The sequence below is a fragment of the Labeo rohita genome, chromosome 3 (genome assembly GCF_022985175.1).
Source record: "Labeo rohita strain BAU-BD-2019 chromosome 3, IGBB_LRoh.1.0, whole genome shotgun sequence".
In the NCBI taxonomy this organism is placed as follows: Eukaryota; Metazoa; Chordata; class Actinopteri; order Cypriniformes; family Cyprinidae; genus Labeo; species Labeo rohita.
Window position 1 is genome coordinate 28,389,390 of NC_066871.1, and position 25,316 is coordinate 28,414,705.

The 25,316-nt window shown below is 33.8% G+C and overlaps 2 protein-coding genes across 2 annotated transcripts in view; one reads left to right on the forward strand and one right to left on the reverse strand.

The window, feature by feature from the left end:
- The window catches only part of ppp1r9ba (protein phosphatase 1, regulatory subunit 9Ba), a 59,750-nt gene extending 40,942 nt beyond the window's left edge, over positions 1 to 18,808 (forward strand). The window contains exons 6-11 of the mRNA XM_051104524.1: positions 1,833 to 1,968; positions 9,041 to 9,184; positions 10,533 to 10,586; positions 10,731 to 10,960; positions 11,105 to 11,201; positions 13,287 to 18,808. Of these exons, the coding sequence (XP_050960481.1) occupies positions 1,833 to 1,968; positions 9,041 to 9,184; positions 10,533 to 10,586; positions 10,731 to 10,960; positions 11,105 to 11,201; positions 13,287 to 13,340 (715 nt within the window). The 3' untranslated portion in view covers positions 13,341 to 18,808. The remainder of the gene's footprint in view (positions 1 to 1,832; positions 1,969 to 9,040; positions 9,185 to 10,532; positions 10,587 to 10,730; positions 10,961 to 11,104; positions 11,202 to 13,286) is intronic.
- A 2,703-nt stretch (positions 18,809 to 21,511) lies between these two features.
- rapgefl1 (Rap guanine nucleotide exchange factor (GEF)-like 1) overlaps positions 21,512 to 25,316 on the reverse strand; it is a 53,401-nt gene continuing 49,596 nt past the window's right edge. The window contains exon 15 of the mRNA XM_051101663.1: positions 21,512 to 23,384. Within this exon, the coding sequence (XP_050957620.1) occupies positions 23,260 to 23,384 (125 nt within the window). The 3' untranslated portion in view covers positions 21,512 to 23,259. The remainder of the gene's footprint in view (positions 23,385 to 25,316) is intronic.

Consider the following 25,316-nt stretch of genomic DNA (forward strand, 5'->3'; position numbering starts at 1 on the left):
AATCATGACACTTACACAATTTAACAGCCATTTATTAAAAGTTTAACAAAAAAATATATTTTTAAGGCCCTATGGAATGTGTTTTATTATTTTTCTCAAAATCAGTTTTATTTTTATCTGTTTTACATTACTTTTCTAGATTCCATTTTAATAGTTTCATTGCATTTTAATAATCAAAAGCATGTCTAATTATTTTAGAAAATTATTATATTATTATATAATATATATTATTTCTTTTTTATTCAGAAACACTGTTGTTTATTTACAATTTTCTGGTAAATAAATTCTGTTAAATATTTTGTTTCTGCTAAGTATTCCTTGAATATTGTTTTATTAAAAGTTTTATTAGTAGTAGCAGCACTATCATTACATTAAGTAATATTTCTGTCAAGTTAAACCAAACTTTTATATTGATGGATTGCTGTGAAGACAATGGTTTTTCTCAGAAGTAATGGTAAAATGTTCATGAAGTGTCTCTTAGAGCAATTCTAGAGATCATGTTTATGTATTCATGTACTCATATATTGAGGCGGTAGAGGCTGAAATCATTTTTGTAGGTGTGTAGTAAACGAAACTGCGCATCTGCGCCATTCATTCATACAGAGATGCACAGAACCTGCAGGGTTCGAAATTCCATGATATTCCGTGATATTCCAATAAATTCCATTTTTATGACTGGATCTTGTGATTCCGTCCTTGTTTTTACACAGAAATTATGGCTCGTATCAAAATGTATTCTTAACGTATTCGTTACTAGTAAAATGCAGAATCGTACCGTTTTTAAAAGAAAGGTATTGCGATACCTTTCTAGTACCAGTAAATCATGCAACACTAATATGTGTGTGTATTTATGTATACATATAAATATACACTGTACACATATATTACGCACATATGTATATATTATGTAAATACAAAGTTTTATTTTGGATGCGTTTTATCACGATTAATCGATTTGTTAGCATTAGTTGTCTCATTTGGCATCAGATACTCACTAGCTACCATCTGCCTGACAGTGCTGTGTATCAATAGATCGCTGCTTTCTGTTACTTTGATTTAACAAAGATAAAGACCTGTGTGCACTGTAAAAAACAATTTGTTGAGTCAACCTAAAATAATTTGTAACCTGGCTGCCTTCAAATTTTAAGTTCAGTCAACTCAAAAAAAGTTTATTCAACTTGAAATGTTAAATTATACTAAGTGACAACTTAGATATTTGATTTGAATCAACTTAAAATTTGAAGGCAGCTGGGTTACTTACCTATCTGTTAAGTTTAGCAAACACAAATATCTAAGTTGTTTCTTAGTACAACTTAACATTTCAAGTTGACTAAACTTATTTTAGTTGACTGAACCTAAAATTTTAAGGCAGCAGGGTAACAAATTATTTTAAGCTGACTCAACAAATTGTGTTTTTTATTTTTTACAGTGTAGTTGTGTCTCACAATGAGGGATCGGGTAGTTGTGGCATTTCAGACAAGCTCACGCATCTGCGTCCTGTTTTCTCTTAAGCTGTTCTGGCTAGGCGTGTATGGTGCTTGATTGTAGTGCAGGGAAATGGAAAATGTGATTAAACAAACCAGGCTTAAGTCCAGTGGGACAGAACATGTTTAATAATAACTCTTATTTCTGTGAAATACCTCAGCACAGAGGCGGCTGGCAATCAGTCACTTTTAAATAGGATGCAGTTGAAAGCATACAGCTTTCAGGTTTTTTAAGCCTTTTAGGCTTCTTAATGCAGGTCTTTTCCTGAAAACAGTACAGTACTCACTTAAGGAATGAGAGCTAGTCCACTAGGTCTTGTCTGATTGGCTGGCATTTGTGTGTTGCAGGTTTGTGATTGGCCGGGAGAAGCCGGGGGAACAGAGTGAGGTGGCCCAGCTGATCCAGCAGACACTGGAGCAGGAGAGATGGCAGAGAGAAATGATGGAGCAACGTTACAACCCCTACATGGAAGAGGACGAAGAGGTAAAGCTTAGATACACAATGGAGCCTTTAGCAGACAACTTTTTAAATTAGTGACTAATGCAGATATATGCAGATTTAAATTAGTATATGCACTGCGTGTTTCAGAGTGAAGCGCAGCACTGTGTTCATTTACACATGAGCGGCTCATGCTCAGTAAATGCTGCTCCACACAAACTCTGCATCTGCTCTGAGTTTGGGTCACTGTAATGTGCATTTGGAACGCAACACGCATAAACCATCTTCCCATATGTGACCCTGGACCACAAAACCATAAAAAAGTCATAAGTAGCACGGGTTTATTTGTAGCAATAGCCAACGATACATTGTATGGGTCAAAATTATAGATTTTTCTTTTACGCCAAAAATCATTAGGATATTAAATAAAGATCATGTTCCAAGAGATATTTTGTACATTTTCTACCATAAATATATCAAAACTTAATTTTTGATTAGTAATATGCATTGCTAAAAACTTCATTTGGACAACTTTAAAGGTGATTTTCTCTTTCTTTAGATTTTTTAACCCTCAGATTCCAATAGTTGTATCTTGGCCAAATATTGTCCTATCATAACAAACCATACATCAATGGAAAGCTCATTTATTCACATTTCATGAAGTAAACATATGTACTTCTTATGAGACGCTATTTACGACCAAACAGAAGCTTTAAGGGTTTCCTGCAGTGTTTCATCAAAATAAAAGAAATTAAGACAACCATAAATATTAGTGTTGTAATTTATGCTGTTGAAATTTAAAAATAAAATAAAATTATAAATTAAATACTTAAATACTTTTTTTTCTTTAGTATTTTGCATATTTTTGTTTAACAATTACTATTATTTTACAGCCATATTGATATAAAATTACACAATTTTGGCCAAAATGTGTAGAAATACAAACAAATAAAGCAAGCCTGTTTTTTAATCAGAATTTATATTCCAAATTTTTTTAATCAGAAAAATTGGAATTCAGTTTTCTTCCCCAAATCATGTAACCGAAATCGTACATTTTCAAATATGTTTCCCAAACACTCCACCACCTTTTTTTTTTAACCTATTAATGGCAAAGATTTCATTATATTACTGTAAATATTTTGCCAGGGACTGTGGGACTTTTCTCTGTCTGTTGACACAAGTTTTCCTTATGCACACCCAGACATTGTACATTGATCAAAGTGTCATTGTCAGTGTCATTGATTCACTAGGTGTTTTTAGGTGACCAGGTGAGGCAACAGATTTCATGAGAATAGCTGTATTTATCTTTGAGGCTTGGATATATTTGGGGCTTAAATATGAATAAAAATGTGTCCCTGTCTGTGAAATCTATTTTTAGGTATTTGTAGGTTTTATAGAAATCCATTATTTTCCCTTCAGTTGCGTGGCATTGGATTGCATATGTTACATACTCCTCTTTTGCACCACAGACCTCAGATTTCCTAAGTTTCACTGGAAATCCTAGTCAGCGTGTGTGTGTGTGTGTGTGTCATACTTTTACATAACATTTGCTGACGGCACAGAGAAGATGAGAGCCAGGTCAGTGGCTTTCTTACAGACACAATATTACTGTAGGGCTGTCGTCATCACAGCCTCATCGGCTGCTGTCTGTTTCTCCACTTTGGGATGAGTTGGATTTAAAAGACTCTGTTTTTGCCTTGAATTTCGAACAACCACATTTGATTCAGATTCATTCAGTACAACTTTATACTCACAAACAAATCATGTGGGTGGAAAGGAAAAACATTCCATGTTAAGAAATAACACAAATATTGCACACAAACTGAACAGAAGGATTGACGAGACGATGGAAGCAAAGAAGAGGTGAAGAGTCAAGTGACTAATTTCACTTAATGTTTTCTTCAGAGACTGTAATCATATACATTTCTCTGCAACGCCATGTTTTTCCATCTCTAAAATATTATTTTCACTTCAGTAGTGACAGATTTATGGGGGGGGGGGTGCTTGACCTTGTTCTTGGCAGTGCATCAAAACACCTGAGGTTTTCACTGTTATGAGATGTTTAAAATGCTCAAAGCTTATAAATCAAGTTCAATTAAAGAAATGTGGGGGGTTTTGAACAATTTAATTGCATTAATCTAGCTGTGCCCCTTAATGATGGGTTATTAAAGTGATTCTGGTTGCATGCAGTGGAAAACAGGATGTCAACATTTCTTCATCAAAACACTCAGGAATTATGAAATCACAATAATTAGCTCTGTTTTAAAGCACTGCATTGCTTTAACACGTTCATGCTGTACATCCTGTGCATGTCTCATAACTGTCCTCCACACCTGCCCACATTGCCGTGGCGTGAGGGAATCGATTAATAATTCAGATGCTGAAGATTCACGGTTCTCGCGATCGGTATTCTTGGAGATCTGGGGTGTGAAAGTAAGGGCGGAATTCCATGGCAGCGCGTCTCGCGGCTAGATTTGCCAGCTCAGTGCCCTCTCAGCGCGTTCTCCTCCGCAACACTGAGCTCACGTCAGTCTGATGTTGTCTTAACGTTTGAGAGCTGCCGAAACAGACAGTTTGTCTGCTACTTCACCCACATGGCAGAGTTCAGACGGATGCATGCGTGCATGGGGAGACAGAATGACAAACTGGGCTCAATGAGACAGAAAAATACATTTGTAAAAACAGAAGCCCCTCTCCTCTTTTTTTTTTCAAACAGACATATATGAACGTATATACAGTTGAAGTCAAAAGTTTACATACACCTTGCAGAATCTGGAAGAACGCAGGAAAAACGAGCCGGGGTGAAAACTTTTGAACAGAATAAGGATTTTTGTATGTTTTTCTTATTTTGCCTAAATCATATTTTTTTCATTTAGTACTGCCCTTCGGAAGCTACGGAAGATACTTACATGTTTCCCAGAAGACAAAATAAGTTAAATTTACCCTGATCTTCAAATTCAGAGTTTACATCCCCGGTTCTTAATGCACCGTGTTTCCTTCTGGAGCATCAGTGAGTGTTTGATCCTTCTGTGATAGTTGCATGCAGGGGTGTTTCTAGGATTTGAAAACATCAGGGGCTGGTGGCAAAACATCAGGGGCTAGTAGTGGTGGATGGGAGCTCACATCATAATTACGTAAGACACAGGAGAACCTGGATCCTTCTAGGGAGGTCAGTTGGATATATTTTGAAGTTAAATTCATTAATCTGGTGCACTTTGAGAGTTCAAAAATAAGAGCTATAAGTTAACAAAGAAAAAAGGTTAATGACCTGACTCACCACTCTTCTGATACTCTGAAAACATTGAATCATGAACTCATCATGTGAGCAGTCATATTGTGCTTTCGATTTAGTTCATTGGACAGATACTTTGCCAAAGCAGTGGCACAAAACAACATTGTTACACTATGAAAAAATGGTAAATAGTAATCACTGCAAATAGCAAATATATCAAAGTATTATCACAAAATTATAACTTTACTAAAATATATTACACAAATGAACTAATACATTTAAAATATATATTTGCATGCAAAAATAGGGCCCCATTTTTTTTTTTTTTTTTTTTTAAATTCCATTTTATTTATTTATTTAGTTATTTATTCTAAATTCGTTTTTTTCTGTTCTAATTTTTCTGGACTCCTTTTTAATGGATACATTTGATTTTATTAATCAAAAAACATGTCTAATTTATGAAAACAATTAAACTTATACAATTTATCAAAAGTTAAGTTATGTTTAGGGCCCTATGAAGTGTTTTTTTTTTTTTTTTTCACATTATATTTTATTGTTTCCAAATTTGTTTTAGCATGTCTATTTATTTAAATGCATACAACAACTTTTATTTATTTCTACAACAGCCTTATGAAATTATGTGTTGTGTATTTACATTTTTCTGGTTATGAAATAAAGACATAAAATATTAGTTTATCTTTTAATTCATGAAAATTAAATTTTATTTTTGGCAAATAAAGGGGATACACTAATAAAATGTAAAAGATGGAAGAAATATTGTGTAACAAAGTTTTATTAATTTTTGAACAGTAGTAGTAGGTACGTACGTTCGACTAAATGATAGTAAATATATTTCTGCCACCATGTCTATAACAAGCTAAACCAAACTTTTATTTTGATGGGTTTCCATAAAATACCTTTACATTTCTGAGTATATGACCCTGGTTTACTCAAATGAAACAAAGTACTCTCAGAGCAGTTCTGGAGATGTTGTTCATGCATTTTTATGTGAAATCACCGAGAGCGTCACGCACGTCTGCGTCTGCACCATTCATTCATAAAGAGACACGCAGAACATGCAGGATTCTTATTTAAATGGTATTTTGCGGCGTAATATTTACAGAAACTAGTCCACATGGCGATTGGTTAAAGTGTAATGACCGACCTATGATTAATTCATTCAAACTATGACAAATTCCGTGAACTCCTTGGAAATCATACGGCTACAAAACATTCTGGGCTAAAGAAAAATCTTTCGGGGCTCGAGCCCCGAATGATTAGCCCTATCGACGCCCCTGGTTGCATGTGAGTCCCTCAGTTGTCCTCAGTGTGAAAAGATGGATCTCAAAATCATGTAGTCATTGTTAGAAAGGGTTCAAATACACAAAAATGCTTAAAAAACAAAGAATTTGTGGGACCTGAAGGATTTTTCTGAAGAACAGCAGACAGTTTAACTGTTCATGACAAACAAGGGACTCATGAACAACTATCACTAAACAAAAACCCACAGCTGTGGATCATTCAGGTAACAACACAGTATTAACAATCAAGTGTATGTAAACTTTTGAATCAGGACATTTTTATAAATTCAACTATTGTCTTCTCTTGTGGACTAGATGTAAATGTCTTTTATGTGAAATATCTTTTTCAGGTCAGTACCAAATAAATAACATGAATTTTGTATGATCCGTTTTATTTTGGTAAAATAATTAACATTTTGCAGATTCTGCAAGGTGTATGTAAACTTTTGACCTCAACTGTATATACAGGAAATGAACACTTTTATTGAAGACAGTAAAGACATTTGTAATGTTATAAGATTTCTATTTCGAGTACATGTTGTCCTTTTGAGCTTTATATTCAGCAAAAATAAGTAAGTAAAATCCTGAAAAAATCTATGTAAGAAATGTTAATAGGGACTGTTTAATATAATAAACGGTCATCTGACTAAAGACTGGCGTAATGATGCTAAAAAAATTCAGCTTTTCGATAATCTGAATATGTTTTAAAATTTATTAAAATATAAAAGTTTTAAAATATAATAATATTTCACAATATTTCTGTTGTTTTTTCATCACAAATGCAGCTTTGAAAAAAAAAATTGTGCTGACTTCAAAACTCAAAAATATTAAATAATTATAATAAATAATTATTACATAATTATATATTATTTAAGTTGATATTAACATTTATGTATTATTTATTATATTTTATATTATACATTTATAATTATTTAATCATATATAATAGTTTTTTAATAACGGAGTAGTTTAAATCAGTACACATCAGATATTTTGTAATTGTTTTCATTACCTTTTTTTGACTGCATACAGTACAGTACAGAATAATATATGAATAATAATTATTTAATCTGAAAGAATATTCTATAACCAAAGTATTTTGTACCTCAATTTTGCTTTTGTATTTTTACAATTTTACAATGTATTTTTTTTCTAAAAATGTCCTATTCAGTTTGTATCATTAGCTTTATTAAATTACATTAAATTACGTTTTATAGAACATATATGTTAACTATACATATCATTTAAAGAAAATAAAAAATAAAAATTGTGTCATTAATTTCTCAACCTCGTGTCATTTCAAACCTGTAAGACCTTCGTTCATTTCACAACACAAATAAAGATATTTTTGATGAAATTGAAGAGCTTTCTGACCCTGCATAGACACCAACTGAAAAGTATTCTCGTAACTTCATAAAATTACAGTTGAATCACTGATGTCACATGAGCTATTTTAACAATGTCCTTACCAACTTTCTAGGCCTTGAACGTGTCAGTTGCATTGCTGTCTATGCAGGGTCAGAAAGTTCTCAGATTTCATTAAAAATATCTTCATTTGCGCTCTGAAGATGAACAAAGGTCTTACAGGTTTGCATCGACATGAGGGTGAGCAACTAATGACAGAATTTTTATTTTTGGCTGAACCATCCCTTTAAAATAAGAGACTGTCGTAATTTGATTTCCACTCTTTTCTTGTAAATAATAGTCATTGTATCACTCAATGCTGTACGGATACTAAACCACAAAATAGACTAGCAGAAGTCACGATTAACAAGAAACCGTTACTTGAGAGGAATCAAGATGTTCACCAAGCGATTCTGTCATGATATGTGTCATTAACTGTGGCTGTTTGCCTGATAAGAGTTTACAATGTTCACTCATCCAGACAGGAAGTCATTATGCGGGAGTTTGCCTGCTCATGTCCCAACTTGCAGGGGAAGTCCATTGTTAAAAGGATGTTTGTGATAGTGGTGTATTTGCAGTGGCTCTTAGGGACTGTTGGGTGTTCGACGGCCTTCGAAGGTCAGAGTGATTGCAATTTTAGGATGTGGAGAGCATGTTGGATTTTTTTTTTTTTCCCAGATGTGTCGGGACATGCTTTCATGGTGGTGTTTCTCAGAAATTCCTGAGAGACTTTGTATGTTTGTTTGTGGTCCAAGATATTCTCAACAGCTCCAAATGTGGCACATCAATGAATCACGTGGTTGCAGTTTTTTCAGTTTGCGTTTATTTGCCTTTACTTCATCTTCCTGCAGCTGCACAGTCAATTCAAAATGGTGGTTGGCCAGTCACAGGGTTTTTTTTTTTTTTTTTTTTTTTTTTTACAGTGTCCTGGCATGTGTTTCCCCTTGATCCAATTGGTTTCTGCCTAGCTTAACTCTGACACCTAGTGGTTAATGTTATTAACACACTGATCAGAAACCAATACAAAATCATTTAAGTTAAGAATTCTTATCAAATGTCTGATACAGCTTCAAAATTCATAAATTGATTTGGGTCAGATATACAAATCTCAGCTGCACTGTAAATCAGCGTGTGTCTCGATATCCAACTCTTTTTTTCTCAATTTCTTGTCCATGTTCAGACGGGTGAATATGCCACAGATGAAGAAGAAGAGATGAGCCCCATGTTTCCTAATGCCATCGAGGTGTTTGACCTGGCAGAGAATGAAGACATGCTCTCTCCTGTGGAGATGGATCCAGAGAAACTTGCACACAAGTTTAAGGAGGTCAGTGGGACATTCAAGAATAAAAGCTAAAGCTGACCACTCGTAAACCACTCGTTATGTTATTTTATTTTATTTTATTTTATTTTATTTTGTTATTTTATTTTATTTCACACTAAAGTTTCAAATGTCGGTCTATATCAGCAACTATTTTATTTTATTTTATTTTATTTTGCACTAAAGGTCCAGTTTGGAAATATTGGCATATATCAGCAGTTATTTTATTTTATTTTATTATTTCATTTCACACTAAAGCTCTAATATGGAAATGTTGGTCTGTATCAGCAATTATTTTATTAAATTTTTTATTTTATTTTATTTTATTTTATTTTATTTTATTTTATTTTATTTTATTTTATTTTATTTTATTTTATTTTATTCTATTTTATTTTATTTCACACTAAAGCTCCAGTATGGAAATGTTGGCATATATCAGCAATTATTATTTTTCTTAAAATTTATTTAATTTTATTTATTTTTTATTTTTTTATTTTATTTCGTTTTGTTTCATTTTGTTTTGTTTTGTTTGTTTTTTGTTTTGTTTTATTTGTTTTTTTTTTTTTTTTTTTATTTTACTTTATTTTATTTTATTTTATTTTATTTCACACTAAAGCTCCTGTATGGAAATGTTGGCATATATCAGCAATTATTATTTTTCTTTGGATTTATTTTATTTTATTTTACTTTATTTTATTTTATTTTATTATTTTTTTTTTTTATTTTAACCAATATGGAAATGTTGGTCTATATCAGCAATTATTATTATTATTATTATTTTATTATTTTATTTTATTTTTTTTTTTTCACTCTAAAGGTCCAGTTTGGAAGTGCTGGTATATATCAGCAATTATTTTATTTTATATATTTTTTTTATTTCACACTAAAGCTCCAATATGGAAATGCTGGTCTGTATCAGCAATTATTTTATTTTATTTCATTTTATTTTATTTTATTTTATTTTAAACTAAAGCTCCAATATGGGAATGTTGGTCTATATCAGCAATTATTTTATTATTTTTTTTTTTTTATTATTGTATTTTTTATTTTATTTTATTTATTTATTTATTATATTTTTGTTTTTTGGGGGTTTTTTTTGGTAATAAACAAAATTATTCACCTTTTGTCTCAGATGTAGAATTTTGTTACAGTGTATTCAGAATTGTAATTAAATTCACTCTCTTTCTCTATATATATGTATGTGTGTGTGTATATAATCTTTATAGATTTGTATATCTATCATTATAGACCCCCAAATAAATTCTAATATAATTTAAATGTCATTCGAATTGGTTTGTAGATGTATATCTGTATGAACTGAATAATCAAGAAAGATGTACGTGTCTGTCTCCAGCTCCAGATCAAACATGCTGTGACCCAGGCTGAGATCCAGCAGCTCAAGAGGAAGGTATGACTGTCTGTCACCGACACCACTTGTACATGTCATTTTGTTTGCTTGCTTTTGATTTAAGCTTTCAGAATATAAACATTTATAAGAGATCTTTAAACAACCTTTATTTACCCTTGTGACGATCTCTCTGTTTCTCTCTAGCTGGCTCACGCTGAGCAGGATAAGCTGCGCTGGCGGATGGAGCGGGCTCAGTTGGAGCAGACGGTGAGAGAGAATAAGGAGCGGATGGAGAAGTTGGAGGGCTATTGGATGGAGGCTCAGAGCTTGTGCCAGGCGGTGGACGAGCACCTGAAAGAGACACAGGCGCAGTACCAGGCACTGGAGCGCAAGTACAGCAAAGCCAAACGCCTCATCAAAGAGTACCAGCAGAAGTGAGTGCAGGGGATTGTGACTTAATGACTTAAATCAGGATCACAAAACAAAATCAGCATGTTTCATGGGGTTGGAGGAATTAGACAAAACTCTTTCGTGTGACCTTTAAACCGTGTTGTGCATATGTGTGTGTCTTGATGCAGAGAGATTGAGTATTTGAAGAAGGAGACGGCCCAGCGCCGAGCACAAGAGGAGTCAGAGGCCAGCCACAAGGTGGAGACAGAAAATCTCCAGGAGAAGGTGCGTTTGGAAATCAGGATTTCCAGAAACAGTTTGTTCTTATTCACAAGGGTGAATGCAAATAACTAGCTTTTTTTAACTTGGGAGGCGCATTTTAGAGCTGTGTGTCATGCGTGACTTGCTCCAAAAGATGTGAGCACAACGGTCAAAAATGCTTTTGTCTAGTGCATTTACAAAGCAACTGAAAAACAGCACAGTGTAATGGAAAAACGGTGTGAACCAACCCTAAGGGGTTACATTTACACTGTTGTTCAAAATTTGGGGTCAGTAAGATTTTTTTTTTTTTTTTTTTTTTTTTGGGAAATTTTAATTGGAAGTCTGTTTCTGCCACTGAATTAAAAAAAAAAAAAAAAAAAAAACTTTTTTTCTCAAAATTCATGATACAAACTCACACTTCTGGCTTTTTTACTTAGAATTGCATGATATGACCTCACAATTTTAAGAAGAAAACTTGCAATTCTGACTTTACGACACAAAATTGCGAGTTATTAATTGAGAATTGTGAGATATAAACTTGCAATTCTGAGAAAATATCAGTATTTTTTCCCCTCAGAATTGGACTTTATAATTCGCAATTGCGAGTTTATATCTCACAATTCTGAGAAAAAAGTCAGAATTGCGAGAAAAAAGTAAGAACAGTGGAAAAAAGTCAGAATTGCTCACAATTCTAAGAAAATGTCAGAATTGCAAAAAAAAAAGTAAGAATTGCGAGATTTAAACTTGCAATTGTGAGGAAAAAAAGTCAGAATTACGAATTTATATCCTACAATTTTTACTTTATTTCTCGCAGTTCTGAAAAAAGGTCAGAATTGCGAGAAATAAACACGCAATTATGAGAAAAAAGTCGGAATTGTGAGAAAAAAAACTTTTTTTCACAAATCTTTTTTCTCGCAATTCTGACTGTATAATTCGCAAATGCAAGTTTATATCACTTAATTATGAGAAAAAAATATGAGAAAAAGTCAGAATTGTGAGAAAAAAGTAAGAACTGTGAAAAAACATCAGAAAAGAAAAAAGCGAGAAAAAAAGAATTGTGGAAAAAGTCAAAATTGCAAGTTTATATCGCATAATTCTGACTTTATTTCTTGAAATCTCAAGATTTATCTCACAATTCTGAGAAAATGTCAGAAAAAGGAATTATAAACTCGCAATTGCGATGGAAAAAAGTCAGAATTGCCAATTTATATCATACAATTCTTATTTTATTTCTCAAAATTCTAACATTATAATTCGCAATTACGAATTTATATCTCACTAAAAAGTCAGAATTGTGAGAAATAAATGCAATTAAGAGAAAAAAATGAAAGTTGCAAGAAAAAAGAATTGTGAAAAAATTCAGAATTGCAAGAAATAAACACGCAATTATGAGAAAAAGGGAAGAACTGTGAAAAAAAGTCACAATTGTGAGAAATAAACACGCAAATGTTAGGAAAAAAGTCAGAATTGCGAATTTATATCCTACAGTTCTTACTTTATTTCTGGCAATTCTGACCTTATAATTTACAGTTGTGGGTTTATCTCACAATTCTGCCTTTTTTCCTCAGAATTGTGAGATATAAACCCACAATTGTAAATTATAAAGTTAAAGATAAAAAGTCACAATACTTTTTTTTATTTTTCTACTTTTTCTTCAGTGGTGGAAAATAGAATTCAGAAATAATGAATTAAATTATCATTTGCGTTTATTTATTCAGCAGACGCTTTTATCCAAAAAAACTTAAAAATAAGTTTTTACAAAAATATTAAGCTCTACACCTGTGTTTAACATTGATAATAACAAGAAATGTTTCTTGAACAGCAAATCAGCATATTATATTTATTTCTGAAGAATCATGTCACACTGGAGACTGAACTAATGATGCTGAAAATATATTAAAATTGAAAACTTATGTTGAATTATAATAATATTTGACAGTATTACTGTTTTACTGTATTTTTGATCAAATAAATGCAGCTTTGATAAGACCTTTTGAGAAGTTGTGAACAGTAATGTGTGCATTTAAAGATAAAAGCATTTGCAACATATATAAAATTCTCCATATTAAGTGTAAGTGTCCTGAACTCCCATCTCTGTTTGCATCTCAGATTACTGATTTGGAGTCAAAGGTTGGCGCTCTGAAGAGCTTGGAGCCTTCGTAAACCTTCCGCCGTGGCAATGATGGAGAGAACGACAGTAACGCCTTGAACTCCGCCCACTCTACCCTCCGACCACATTTTCCCTCCATGACCTGAAGAGCCTGAAGAACTACAGGAAACATGCTGAGGGGATGTTACCGGGGACAAAGAGGGGACAAAACAAACACTGTACCAGACGCCTGAAGGACGTCTAGCCATCAGGAGGCCCTTTTTATAGTCATTTAGTCATGTTCTCCATTTCTTTTTAAGCGCCCTTACAAGTATTACGAGCCTCTCTGCTCTCGGCAGGAATGTAGAACCTCTTCGTTAATAAACGTTCACTCACATGCTTGCAGGAGAAGAACGAAACGGTGGCCGGATAAAGACGGCACGGATGCCCACGCGCACCCTTGATAAGTGTAGGATCGGAGCGAGGGGCAACCTGCATAGCGGTGACTGACAAGAGGACTGTTTGTATATATTCTGGCATATATTTAAATATTAAAATCGCTTAAGCAATGTCCTGGGGGGAGGAGAAGGGGTAAGGGCTTTACTTATCACATCTAGGCAAATAATACAGTGAAAATGGTCCATTTGTGCATGGCAAAGGAGATGGTATAAAGTTTTTTTTGTTTTTTTTAATGACAACGTTGGAAAACAGGGTGTGAAAAGTGTTATCTTGGCATTTAGAGTTAGCATTCAGGGGCTTGTCATGTTTGCTTGTCATGTTATAATGGAAGTGTAGAACGAATAGGGACTTACAGGTGATGGTTTCTTCACTCTGTGCTTAAACTCCAGTGCTTGTGGTTAGTTGGTGCAGTGCTCATGTGCGCTGCGCAGTGTGCCTCGGTCAACCCTGCGATGATGTCTGACTCTGCAGCGTGACAGAGTAAGACTTCTGCATCAATCAGAAATATGGCCTTGTTTTATTGCTACCCAAAAGCTTTCACCAGCCCTCTCGTCGCTTAGTTTAAGCAGACTCGTCGTGTGTTTACTCCGATGTATTGGTCCCCGGGGACCACGGTAAGTGCACTCAAATTGCACTACGGAATCCTAAAGGTTTATGCTTCTGTTGGCTGTCATTCCTCCCCTGTCCTTCTGGACGTGGATTGATTCAGTATTATCTTTCCACATGCTATGATGTGGAATCTCCTTTTAGTTGGTTTGTGGTGTTGTAAGCCACATTTGTTTTTGTTATTTTGTCTTAAATGTGTTTTTGTTTTTTATTGTACTCCTGGGAAAACTGGAATTTTGACAGAGCAATTGAAGGAATTTGAGACTTTAATTATATGTCACTTCTCTCAACTTAGTGGTTTCAAGTTGTTATATTAAGTTTCATTCATAGGACACTTAAAAGTTTCATAAAACCACTCTTGGGGGCATTCACACAGAACCAACAACAAAAAAAGCATGTCTTGGCATCTCTAAAAAAAGGTGTTTTTGTATGGAAGCCCGTTTCCACCACTGAGTAAAAAAAAACAAAACAAAAGGTTATTGCGTCTCAATTCTTGAGTTTTTTTCTCAGAATTAGGACATGTAAACTCACAACTGCGAGTTGTGAAGTCAGAATTGTGTGATATAAACTCACAATTGTGAGAAATAAATTCTCACAAATAAATTTTCATAAATACAGTAAACTCGCAATTGCAAGTTATAAACTCAAAATTTTTGCCCTTTTTCCACAGAATTGTGTGATAAACTCATAATTGTGAGAAATAAAATCAGAATTGCAAGGTAAAACCTCACAATTATGACTTTTTTTCGCAGAGTTGGGTGATTTAAACTCACAGTTGCGAGTTCTAAAGTCAGAAATGCAATATAAACTCAATTTCTATTTTTTTTCCTCGGGAATTGTGTGATAAACTCACAGTGGCGAGAAATAAAGTCAGAATTGCAAGATAAAAACGCGCAGTTCTGACTTTTTTCTTAGAATCGAGTGATTTAAACTAGTTATTGCGAGTTATAAGGTCAGAAATGTGAGATATAAACTCACAATTCTTACTTTTTTTCTCAGAATTGCGTGATATAAACTCGCAATTGCAGCAAATAAAAATTGCCAATTTTTATCTCGAATCCTGACTTTTTTTCTCACATATGAGTTTATCTCAGGTTTTTCTCTGCCTGTTTTTACAATTTTGACTTTTTTTTTCTCAGAATTGCGTGATATAAACTCACGATTGTGAGAAATAGTCAGAATTGCAATTAAAAACTCCCAATTATGACTTTTTTTCTCAAAATTGAGTGATATAAACTCACAATTGCGAGTTCTAATGTCAGAAATGCAATATAAACTCACAATGTCTACTTTTTTTCCTCTGGAATTGTGTGATAAACTCACAGTTGCGAGAAAGAAAGTCAGAATTGCATGATAAAAAAGCGCAGTTCTGACTCTTTTCTTAGAATTGAGTGATTTCAACTACTAATTGCAAGTTATAAGGTCAGAAATGCGAGATATAAACTCACAATTCGTACTTTTTTTCTCAGAATTGCGTGATATAAACTTGCAATTGCGGCAAATAAAAATTGCTAATTTTTATCTCGCAATCCTGACTTTTTTTTCTTGCTTGAGTTTATCTTGCATTTTTCTCTGCCTGTTTTTGACATTTTTTTTCTCAGAATTGCGTGATATAAACTCACAGTTGCGAGAAATAGTCAGAATTGCAATTAAAAGCTATAAGTGTGATATAAACGTACAATTGGGAGTGCTAAAGTCAGAAATGCAATATAAACTCACAATTTTTACCTTTTTTTTCTTCAGAATTGTGTGATAAACACAATAGCATGAAATAAAGTCAGAATTGCAAGATAAAAATTTTGACTTTTTCTCAGAATTGCATGATATAAACTCGCAATTGCGGGAAATAAATTTTTTTATTTTGCAATTCTTTGTTTTTTCTTTTTTTTTTTTGCAATTTTGACTTTTGACTTTTTATTCTCAGAATTGCGTGACATAACTTCACAATTGCAAGAAATAAAAATTGTGAATCACTCAATTCAAAGAAAAAAAGTCATAATTGTTTGTATAAAGCAATAACTCACAATTTTCAGTTTATATCTCCCAGTTCTGACTTTAACTTGCAATTATAACTTGCAATTGTAAGTTTATTTCTCACAATTCCGCCTGTTTTTATAATTCTGACTTTTTCTTAAAATTGCGTGATAAATTCAGTTGCGAGAAATAAAAATTGTGAGTTTTTATCTTGCAATTCTGACATTTTCCCACAATTGTGAGTTATAAAGTACAAATATCTCCTAATTCTGACTTTATAACTCAATTGTAAGTTTCTGACTTCATTTTTCAGAACTACGAGTTTATATCTCACAATTCTGACTTTATAACTCAATTGTAAGTTTCTGACTTCATTTTTCAGAACTACGAGTTTATATCTCACAATTCTGACTTTATAACTCGCAATTGTGAGTTTCTATCTCTCAGTTCTGAGAAAGAAAATCAGAATTTTCGCAAGAAAATTGCACATAAAAAGTCAGAACTGTGAGACATAATGTTGCAGTTACCATTTTATTTTTTATTCAGTGGTGAAAACCGGCTTCTATAGTTTTGAGACATGTTTTTTAAAGTTAAACTTATTTTTAATTTGAGCATTGTGTTTTGAAACACTGTTCCATGTGCAAGGCTCTGCAAAAGCCACAAGCCACAAGACGCGAGCTCAAAGGTCAAACACGTCCATCTAGCATGTTTTCACATAGAAAAACAATGTAAAAGTAGTGCAGTGAAGTGAAAGAAGGCAACCTGTGTGAACCACCCCCTAAGTAAAGTTATGTAAGGGTTGGTTCACACAGAATGCATTTTGCGTTGCATTCGATCATGCTGCTTTTTCTTATTTTTCTTGTAAAACGCATGAGCTTCGTGTTTCATCTCCATAGCTAAACTGAGTCTTAAATTTTTAAACTGAAGAACGTCTTCTGTGTGAACGGCCCCTGATCTGTGGCACGCAGATTATTTTCTTTAGTTCAGTATATGTCCTATTTTTTACTGTTGGGCCTCTCACATCAACCATATTAATGAAAGAGAATCGAGTTGGTTTTTCACATGCCAAAAAACTCATATTCCCAGCTTGGTATCAAAAACCTTATAGAGTATTGTTTTTCTTCCCATTTCCCTCCAGAAAGTATTTAAGTATTGTTCAGCTTCTCATTTTATATGATTGTTCATTTACAGTTTTAGTATTTTTTTATAGAACAAGTAATTTTCCATTGATTAAAAACGTTGAGCAACAGGGTAACACTGAGAAAACAAAGGATGATGCAGAGTTTTGTGAAATGATGGGTTGGAGCATCACATAATAGGAATCTTAAAATCTTTTCTGCTAACCTATTTTGAATGTCTATCATCCTAAACCGCAGTTAGACTGAGTTTTATGTCTGACTTTCGTTGTCATAGTCACCTAAAATCATTTTTCAAGCAAGCGAGAACAAGCACTGACTGGAAACGATATTCTCGCTCTGTTAATTACGGAACTATTATCTCAGTTGCTCTGCTCTTAATTCGTTGACTCTTTAACCCCAGTGTTATCTAGCAACCAAGTGCAGAGCGGGTTTTGACTAATTGAAATGATTCCGCATTAATAATGCAGCAGTAAATGTATATAATAGAGCCATTCTGAGGGCTTTTTTCTTTCTTTTGTTTGCACAATGTCAAGGAAACCTTGATTTTCCATTCGTAAGGAAGCCCACTGGGCTGATGAGGACCTTAGCAAATATATTCGAACAAACCCGTCATATTTGCTGTGTATATTTCTGTTTACTGTGAGCCTCTGTTTGCTGAAATGTAATATTGTAAAGTGCTGACTAGCACACGACGACCATGTGTGTGGATGTTCAGACAGTGGCACAGTTGAAACATGGAAACGTTGATTTGTTCTCCCCGTGCGCCACACTGTAGAAACGAGCAAACTGGGTTATGGAGGTAATGGACACTTTGAATCTTATAAACGCTTTTAAATTTCACATTTTAGCTTAGCTTAGCTTAGCTTAGCTTAGCTGCTGCCTTTAATGAAATGAATTTGCTTCCATGTACAGGAAAGAGCTCTGTGTTTTTCTCCTCACTTGCTGGTGTAATAGTTGGTCCCTCTTTATTTTTGGTGTCCTACAGTGTATTTAAATCTAATAAAAACAGTACACTTTTAAATACGTTACGTTTCAGTGTCGTTAAACAAGCAGCAACTTGCTTGAAACTATATTGGAATTTAAAAAGTGTGTACAAATGCCACATTTTGTAATTTGGATGTAATTGCTATAATTATGACATTAGCACATTTGTCTGACACCGAACGTAAAGAAGGAACGCCGATTTTATAGTTGTTTTACGAACTCGACTCCATTTCCTCTGTACTGTTTTAGTTTTTTTTACCCCTGCCATGTAAATTGCTTCCACATGAACCAGAGGAAGATGTTCTCCATTTGAAATAAACGTCATCATGTTCAATAATTGCATAAGTACTGTCTTAATAAATGCAGAAATGTGCTGAGCAGCAGTTTGACTTTTTTTTTGACAGTCGGGAACATGTTTTGAGCAGGTGAGTTGCTGTCAAATTTTGTTTATATATTGCACTTAGAGATATTGATGTATTGAAAACATATAAACAAAGTCATTATTCATTATTTTTCTGACCATCGCAAAAATTATCATTTGATACCAGCACTAAAATAATGCTGAAAATATCGCTTCTGTGAAATCAGTATACTGGTATTTTCTGCATTGTTTGTTGTTTGGAGTGTCATTTTTTCTGTTCCATTGTTGTTTTCGTTATTTATTATTATTATTTGTTAAATGTAACAAATACGTATTAGGAAAAGGATGGCCTTCGTTGTTTTTTGAAAGATGTTGGAATCGTGATTGAATTTTGAGTCGAGTCTTTTCAAAGAATGAATCGATTCGAATGGTTCGTTTGTGAATTCCACTAATCGGTCTGAAGCAGATTCAGATGATGCAGTCAGATCAAGTCACAGTTAAAAGTCCGAAATTTTCGTGTGCGTTTTTTCAGATGTGAAAAACAGAAAATTTAACACAACGTGAGGCTTTTTTTTAACGTGAAGATTTATGAAGGCTTTTTTTTGGTACTCAAGGTTCTTGCACACGGAGTCTGAAAATTTCACGTTAAAAATAAATACATTACGTTGTGTCAATCACATTTACACACTGCCTCCGAAACTTTCGTCCGTCATAAAAAAACTGGATCGGGTTCCATTTTCTGGGGGTTTTTTACATCCGAAAAAAATGCATAAGAAAATGTTGGACTTGGCGTGCAAGAGCACTTAAGATTTTTCGGACGTTAAAAAAATAAAAATACGACCTCACGTTGTGTCAGTCTTCTTTATACACTGCATTCAAAACATTCGTCCATCATTTAAAAAAAGGGGTTGGGTAAAATTTTCTGCGTTTTTTGAAAATTTCGGAATCAATGTGCAAAGACCCTTAAGATTTTTTGCATGTAAAAAAAAATACATTATGTCAATCATGTTGACAAACTGTATCTAAAACTGGTCAGTCATAAAAAAAAAACTGGATCAGGTTAAAGTTTCTGATACAGTTTTCTTTTTCATATACAAAAATTTCTGACTCATTGTGCAAGGACTCTTTAAGATTTGTGCACGTTAAAAAAAATAAGACATTATGTCATGTTCGTACACTTGATCGGTTTCAATTTTCTGGGTTTTTCGCATACGAAAATCTGGGAATCACTGTATAGAGACTCTTAAAGGGGTCATTGGATGCTAAGTTCACTTTTACATGTTGTTTGAACATTAATGTGTGTTGGCAGTGTATGTACAAATCTACCCTATAATGATAAAAATCCATGCAGTGGTTTTTAATTAATCTGTAAAAATAATATCCCCTTTTTCAAATCAAGCCATTCTCAGATGCCTGTCGGTGTGGCGTCACACCCACAGAGGCCGCTCCCACGATAGTTGATTGACATGAGCTCTTACCTTAGACCAGCTGTCACAGTTCACCCTCTTTGTTTTAATGCCAGTGCAGGGATGTAGGTTAGACAAGAATATCTCAGATTGAGCGATTGAGGTGTTGTGTTGCTGGATGTGATAATGAACATAGTGGTCGTCATTTACTCCCGACATCCGAGCAGCTGAAGATGCAGTGGATTACGTTTGTTTGTGAAGGGAATGCACCTCCCGATCTACATATATCCGTCTATGTTCGCGCAAAACATTTGTGATCCTGCTTCACTTACAGAAGGCTTTTTTTATGAATCTTTGCGATCGCCTTTCCTAATAAAGTGCTAATGAGCAAGTTTAGCGGCAGTAAACAGGCTGGTCACTCCACAGAGAGAAGAGAGGGGCGGGGCGAGCAGAGATCATTTGCATTTAAAGCAGCCTTGACCAGAATGGGATGATTTTTGCAGAGCAGATTTTGGCAAGGTAAAAAGGGTGTTGTTTTACACAACTATTGAGAATTTTTAATCAAAGTATATTAGAGACTTTTCATTAAGACCCTGAAGAGTCATATCAACTTGTGGAAAATGGGCATCCGACGACCCCTTTAGGATTTTTCGCACGTTAAAAAAATACGACATTAAGTTGTGTCAATCACATTTCCACACTAAATCCAAAACTTTCGTTCACTTGGGTTAAATTTAGCTTTTTGAATACGAAAATTTCGTATTCACTGTGCAAGGACCCTTAAGATTTTTCGATGTTAAAAAAAAACAACAACATTATGTTATGTCATTCACATTTACAAACTGCGTCCGAATCTTTCATGGATTGGGTTCAATTTTCTGCGTTTTTTGCATACAATAAAAGGCATGAAAAAATGAAAAAATACCTACAAAAATTTCAGACTCACTTTGCAAGGACCCTTAAGATTTTTCTTATATATATATATATGACCTCACGTTGTGTCAATCATGTTGACACACTGCATCCAAAACTTTCATTTGTCAAAAAATAAATAAATAAATAAAAAAATAGCGCATACGAAAAATTCAGACTCAGCGTGCAGGGACCTTTAGACTAAATGACTGATGTTGTCTTGTTTGACCTAAAATAAAAACAAAAAAACAAGAGTAATATAAAGAGCTCTGATTAATAACTGACCAATGACGTTTGAGAATCATAGTTTTAAAATCATCAGCTAGAAAGCTTTTTGGTTTCAATAAATATAAAAATTCAACACCAGTCTTGCACCATGTACACATAACACAGGTCTCGAGTGCTCATCACAAGAGGCTTTATTTTAGATGCATCTTTGACTCATGTCAAGAAAAGGAGGCGGAGCAATGTCTCATGCCCCGCCTTCCGTGTCTTTCATTGGACATGTCTGAGTTTCAGATAATCGCACTGTAAACACGGACTTCTGTACAAAACCAAAAAACAACAAGAGAATACCCGCTTCAAAAAGATCAAATAAAAACAAATGAGAAACTTTGACCAAATAAAAACAGCAAAATCCAACTAAACCACCTACATGCTGTACAAATTCATCCATTGGAGACAGACAACGCAAAAAAAAACTATGCAACCAAAACAGAGGATATGTACAAGTCATCTGTAATGGATAAGAAATGATATCAAACCGAAACAACAAAAACCAGCGAATATGCTATACAATTCTTTCATCGCAAACCACAGACTCTGTCCGGGTCGTCGCCTTTTAAACTGTACACGTACGTTTGTTTTTCATAGATTTACAAAACAAATATTCTTCTTGAGAGTCCATCTCATAGCTCTTACATAAAATAGAGTCATATTCATATTTATTTTTGCTATTTACAGGACATATGTACAGCGCAGCCTTACAGGCCGTCCCTTGTATGACCTCAGGAGATCCTGAGAGAGTCCAATCCAAGACAAGTCATCCCGTACAGAGCTTGGGATCATTCTGGAGAAAACTTGGGTGCAAATAAACACTTTTCCAGTTATTATGAGAAATCACCTCACGGCAGGCCCTTTAACATAACACCAGTGCTTGACCAAGTAAAGCTCGAGTTCAAATGAATCTATGGATATTAAGGTGGTTCCATTCAAAAAATACTGCATTTGGTCAATTTTTTTGGTCTGTTACTAATCTTTAATAAATTAACAGCAACGTTAAATTTGGCTTCTGCACCGCAAAAAATAATTATGAGTATTTTTGTCTTGTTTCTCTGTCTAAACATCCTTAAAATAATTTTGTATGTTTAATACCTAAAATATACATTAAATATATTACATTTATTAAATGTCAAATATTATTATTTTATGCAATTTTGTTTCAAGAGAAAAAAAAAAAAAAAAAAAACAAGACAGAAATATTTCCATAAATCGATTTTTGCAGCAAATAAGTTCACTTTAACATCTAGTTAAAGTGAATTTCTTCTGTATCATTTACATGATATCCTGTACGTTGGAGCTGGTCTTGGATTCGGGACTCATTTTTGATGGCTGGGGATCCATATTGTTCAGAACACTAACATCTAATGACTGCAGCCAATTGCGCAGGCTCACAGTAAGTGCCAATGTTGACGGGGAGGAGGGAAGACCAAAGGTCAGAGTTCAAGAGGTCAGATTGTCTCATGTATTTTAGGGTCATGAATGGCCAAAATGCAGTCTGTGTTTCTGAAGGCCCGGATGATGAGTTGTACACGTTAAGCTTATTCCGGTTTTTTCAGTTCAACTGATGGCAGTGCATTTAGGACAGGTTTCCCTTCAGTTGTGAACAGCGAGAAAAGAAAAAAACGGTTGAAATGAATCCGGACCACTGCGCGTGGTCATAATTAACATTGACACAGAATCACTCAAAGCACAATTCACACCATTTCCATGAACAAATTTCCTCGTTCGATGATTCGGAGGCGGAGCCTGAGATGATTGACAGCCCAGCTGGGTTGATCTGCGACAATGGAGAATGAAGGGTCGGGTGTGTGGGTTTATTGGTGGGAGCAAGAGGTTTTGTAGATATGGCTTGTAGGTACGCTTGGTCCCTTCACATGTCTTTTGGCTCCAGCTTGCTGGACATCTCAAAAAGCAGGTTCTGATTGTCGATGACCTGCAGTTGCCGAACGTACGCCTTCGTCTGGAGGTGAGAGGGGGACGGCTCGGCTTCCACTGCTGTGAGAAAGACAGAAAGAGAAAACGAGATCAATTTAGGGCATCTGAAGAAAGAAATACAAAGAAACACATACAAGTTATACAATCTGAAATTTATTTTAAAACACATTTTTAATAAATAAATTATCCGGAATGATCAGGATTTTTTAATGTTTTTGAAAGAGGTCTCTTATGCTCAACAAAGCTGGCATTTATTTGATTAAAAATACAGTAAAAACAGTAATGTTGTGAAATATTATTGCAATTTAAAATAACTATTTTCTGTAGTAATATATTTTAAAATGTAATTTATTACTATGATGCAAAGCTGAATTTTCAGCGTCATTACTCCAGTCTTCACATGAACCTTCAGAAATCATTCTAATATGCTGATTTGCTGTTCAATTATTATCAATAGTTATTGTTTGTTAATAATGATTCTTATTATTATCAATGTTGAAAATGCTGAAAATGCAATGTTGATGATTTTTGCTGTTTAATATTTTGTGAAAATTATGATGCATTTTTTTCAAGATTCTTCAATGAAAAGAAAAAAAAACTAAATATTAAAATGAAAGAAAATTAAAGAAATATAAATATTTTTAGTATTACCTTTAATGTCATATATATATAAGAAAATTAAATATTAAAATGAAAGAAATTTAAAGAAATATATATTTAAAATAATATAATAATATAATATATATATATATATATATATATATATATATATATATATATATAATATAGATAATAATAAATATATATATATATATATATTATTTATTATATTTATTATTATTATTATTATTTTGATATTACTGTTTCACAATATTACTGTTTTTGCTGTATTTTCGACCAATAAATGCAGCCTTGATAAGCATAAAAACATGAAATAAATAGTTTTAAATAATTTATTTGCAATAACACTTTCATTTACACTAGCAGTTTGGAATAATAAAAAAATGTGTAAAGTTAACAGCAAACATTGCAGTCCATCTAGATTTTAAACGGCATTTAAACAAGTCCCAAATTGTGATTGCAAATTTGGTTACAAATGTAGCGAACCTCAAAAAACCCTTACGAAAATTTACCATGGTTTCAGTTTAGTAAAAGTGTAGTAACCATTTTTTGGGGCGCACTGACCATAGTTTTACTATAAATACCATGGTTAAACTATGGTTAGTGTAACAAGACCAAGGTTAATTTGTGGTTACAATGGTTAAACTATAGTAACCATGGTTTTTGGAAAAAAACAACAAACAACTTCAACCTGCTCTTCTGCAAAACATGTGCTCATCTAAAGAAATTAAGTCATAAATGTTGAAAACAATGGGTGGATGCAGCTATCAGCTTCACGCGGTCTCATCCGCGTCAAGCTATTTTTAGCTGTACTGCAATTTGGTGTGGCTTACTGTTATTTTAATGTATTATCCTAATTACGAACACACTGGTTTGTAGTGCAAACAGTTTTACCGTTTACTGCACCTTGTTATTCTTCTCGTTATTTCCATATAGCGGCTAATGAACTGGAAGTCTCGCCCTTAGGCTTACTTCAGTGTTTAACGATAAGGTGATTAAGTATTACATTCACAGCATCCTCCATCTACTGCAACTACTGTGAACTTCAGAAGAGTATGTGTATTGATGTATTCATTGAGGTGATACTGTTGCTGACCACATGGTGGCATGGTAGAGCCAGAATACATGTGCTCACAAGCACTCATGTCCAGCTGATCTGACTTTACACACACACACAGCATCCGTTGCTAAGCCACACTTTTCAAAAAGAAAGTGAGTAGAAAAAACTGCAAGGAGAGAGAGAGAGATGGGGGGAGCAAGAGGAAGGAAAACAGCTCTTTCAGTAGCTATGAATAGCTGCACATTGTCCTCTCTGATCTCAAGGAAAGAAAAACTGTCACTCCGCCTCTGCATCAGATTCGGCTGTCAGTC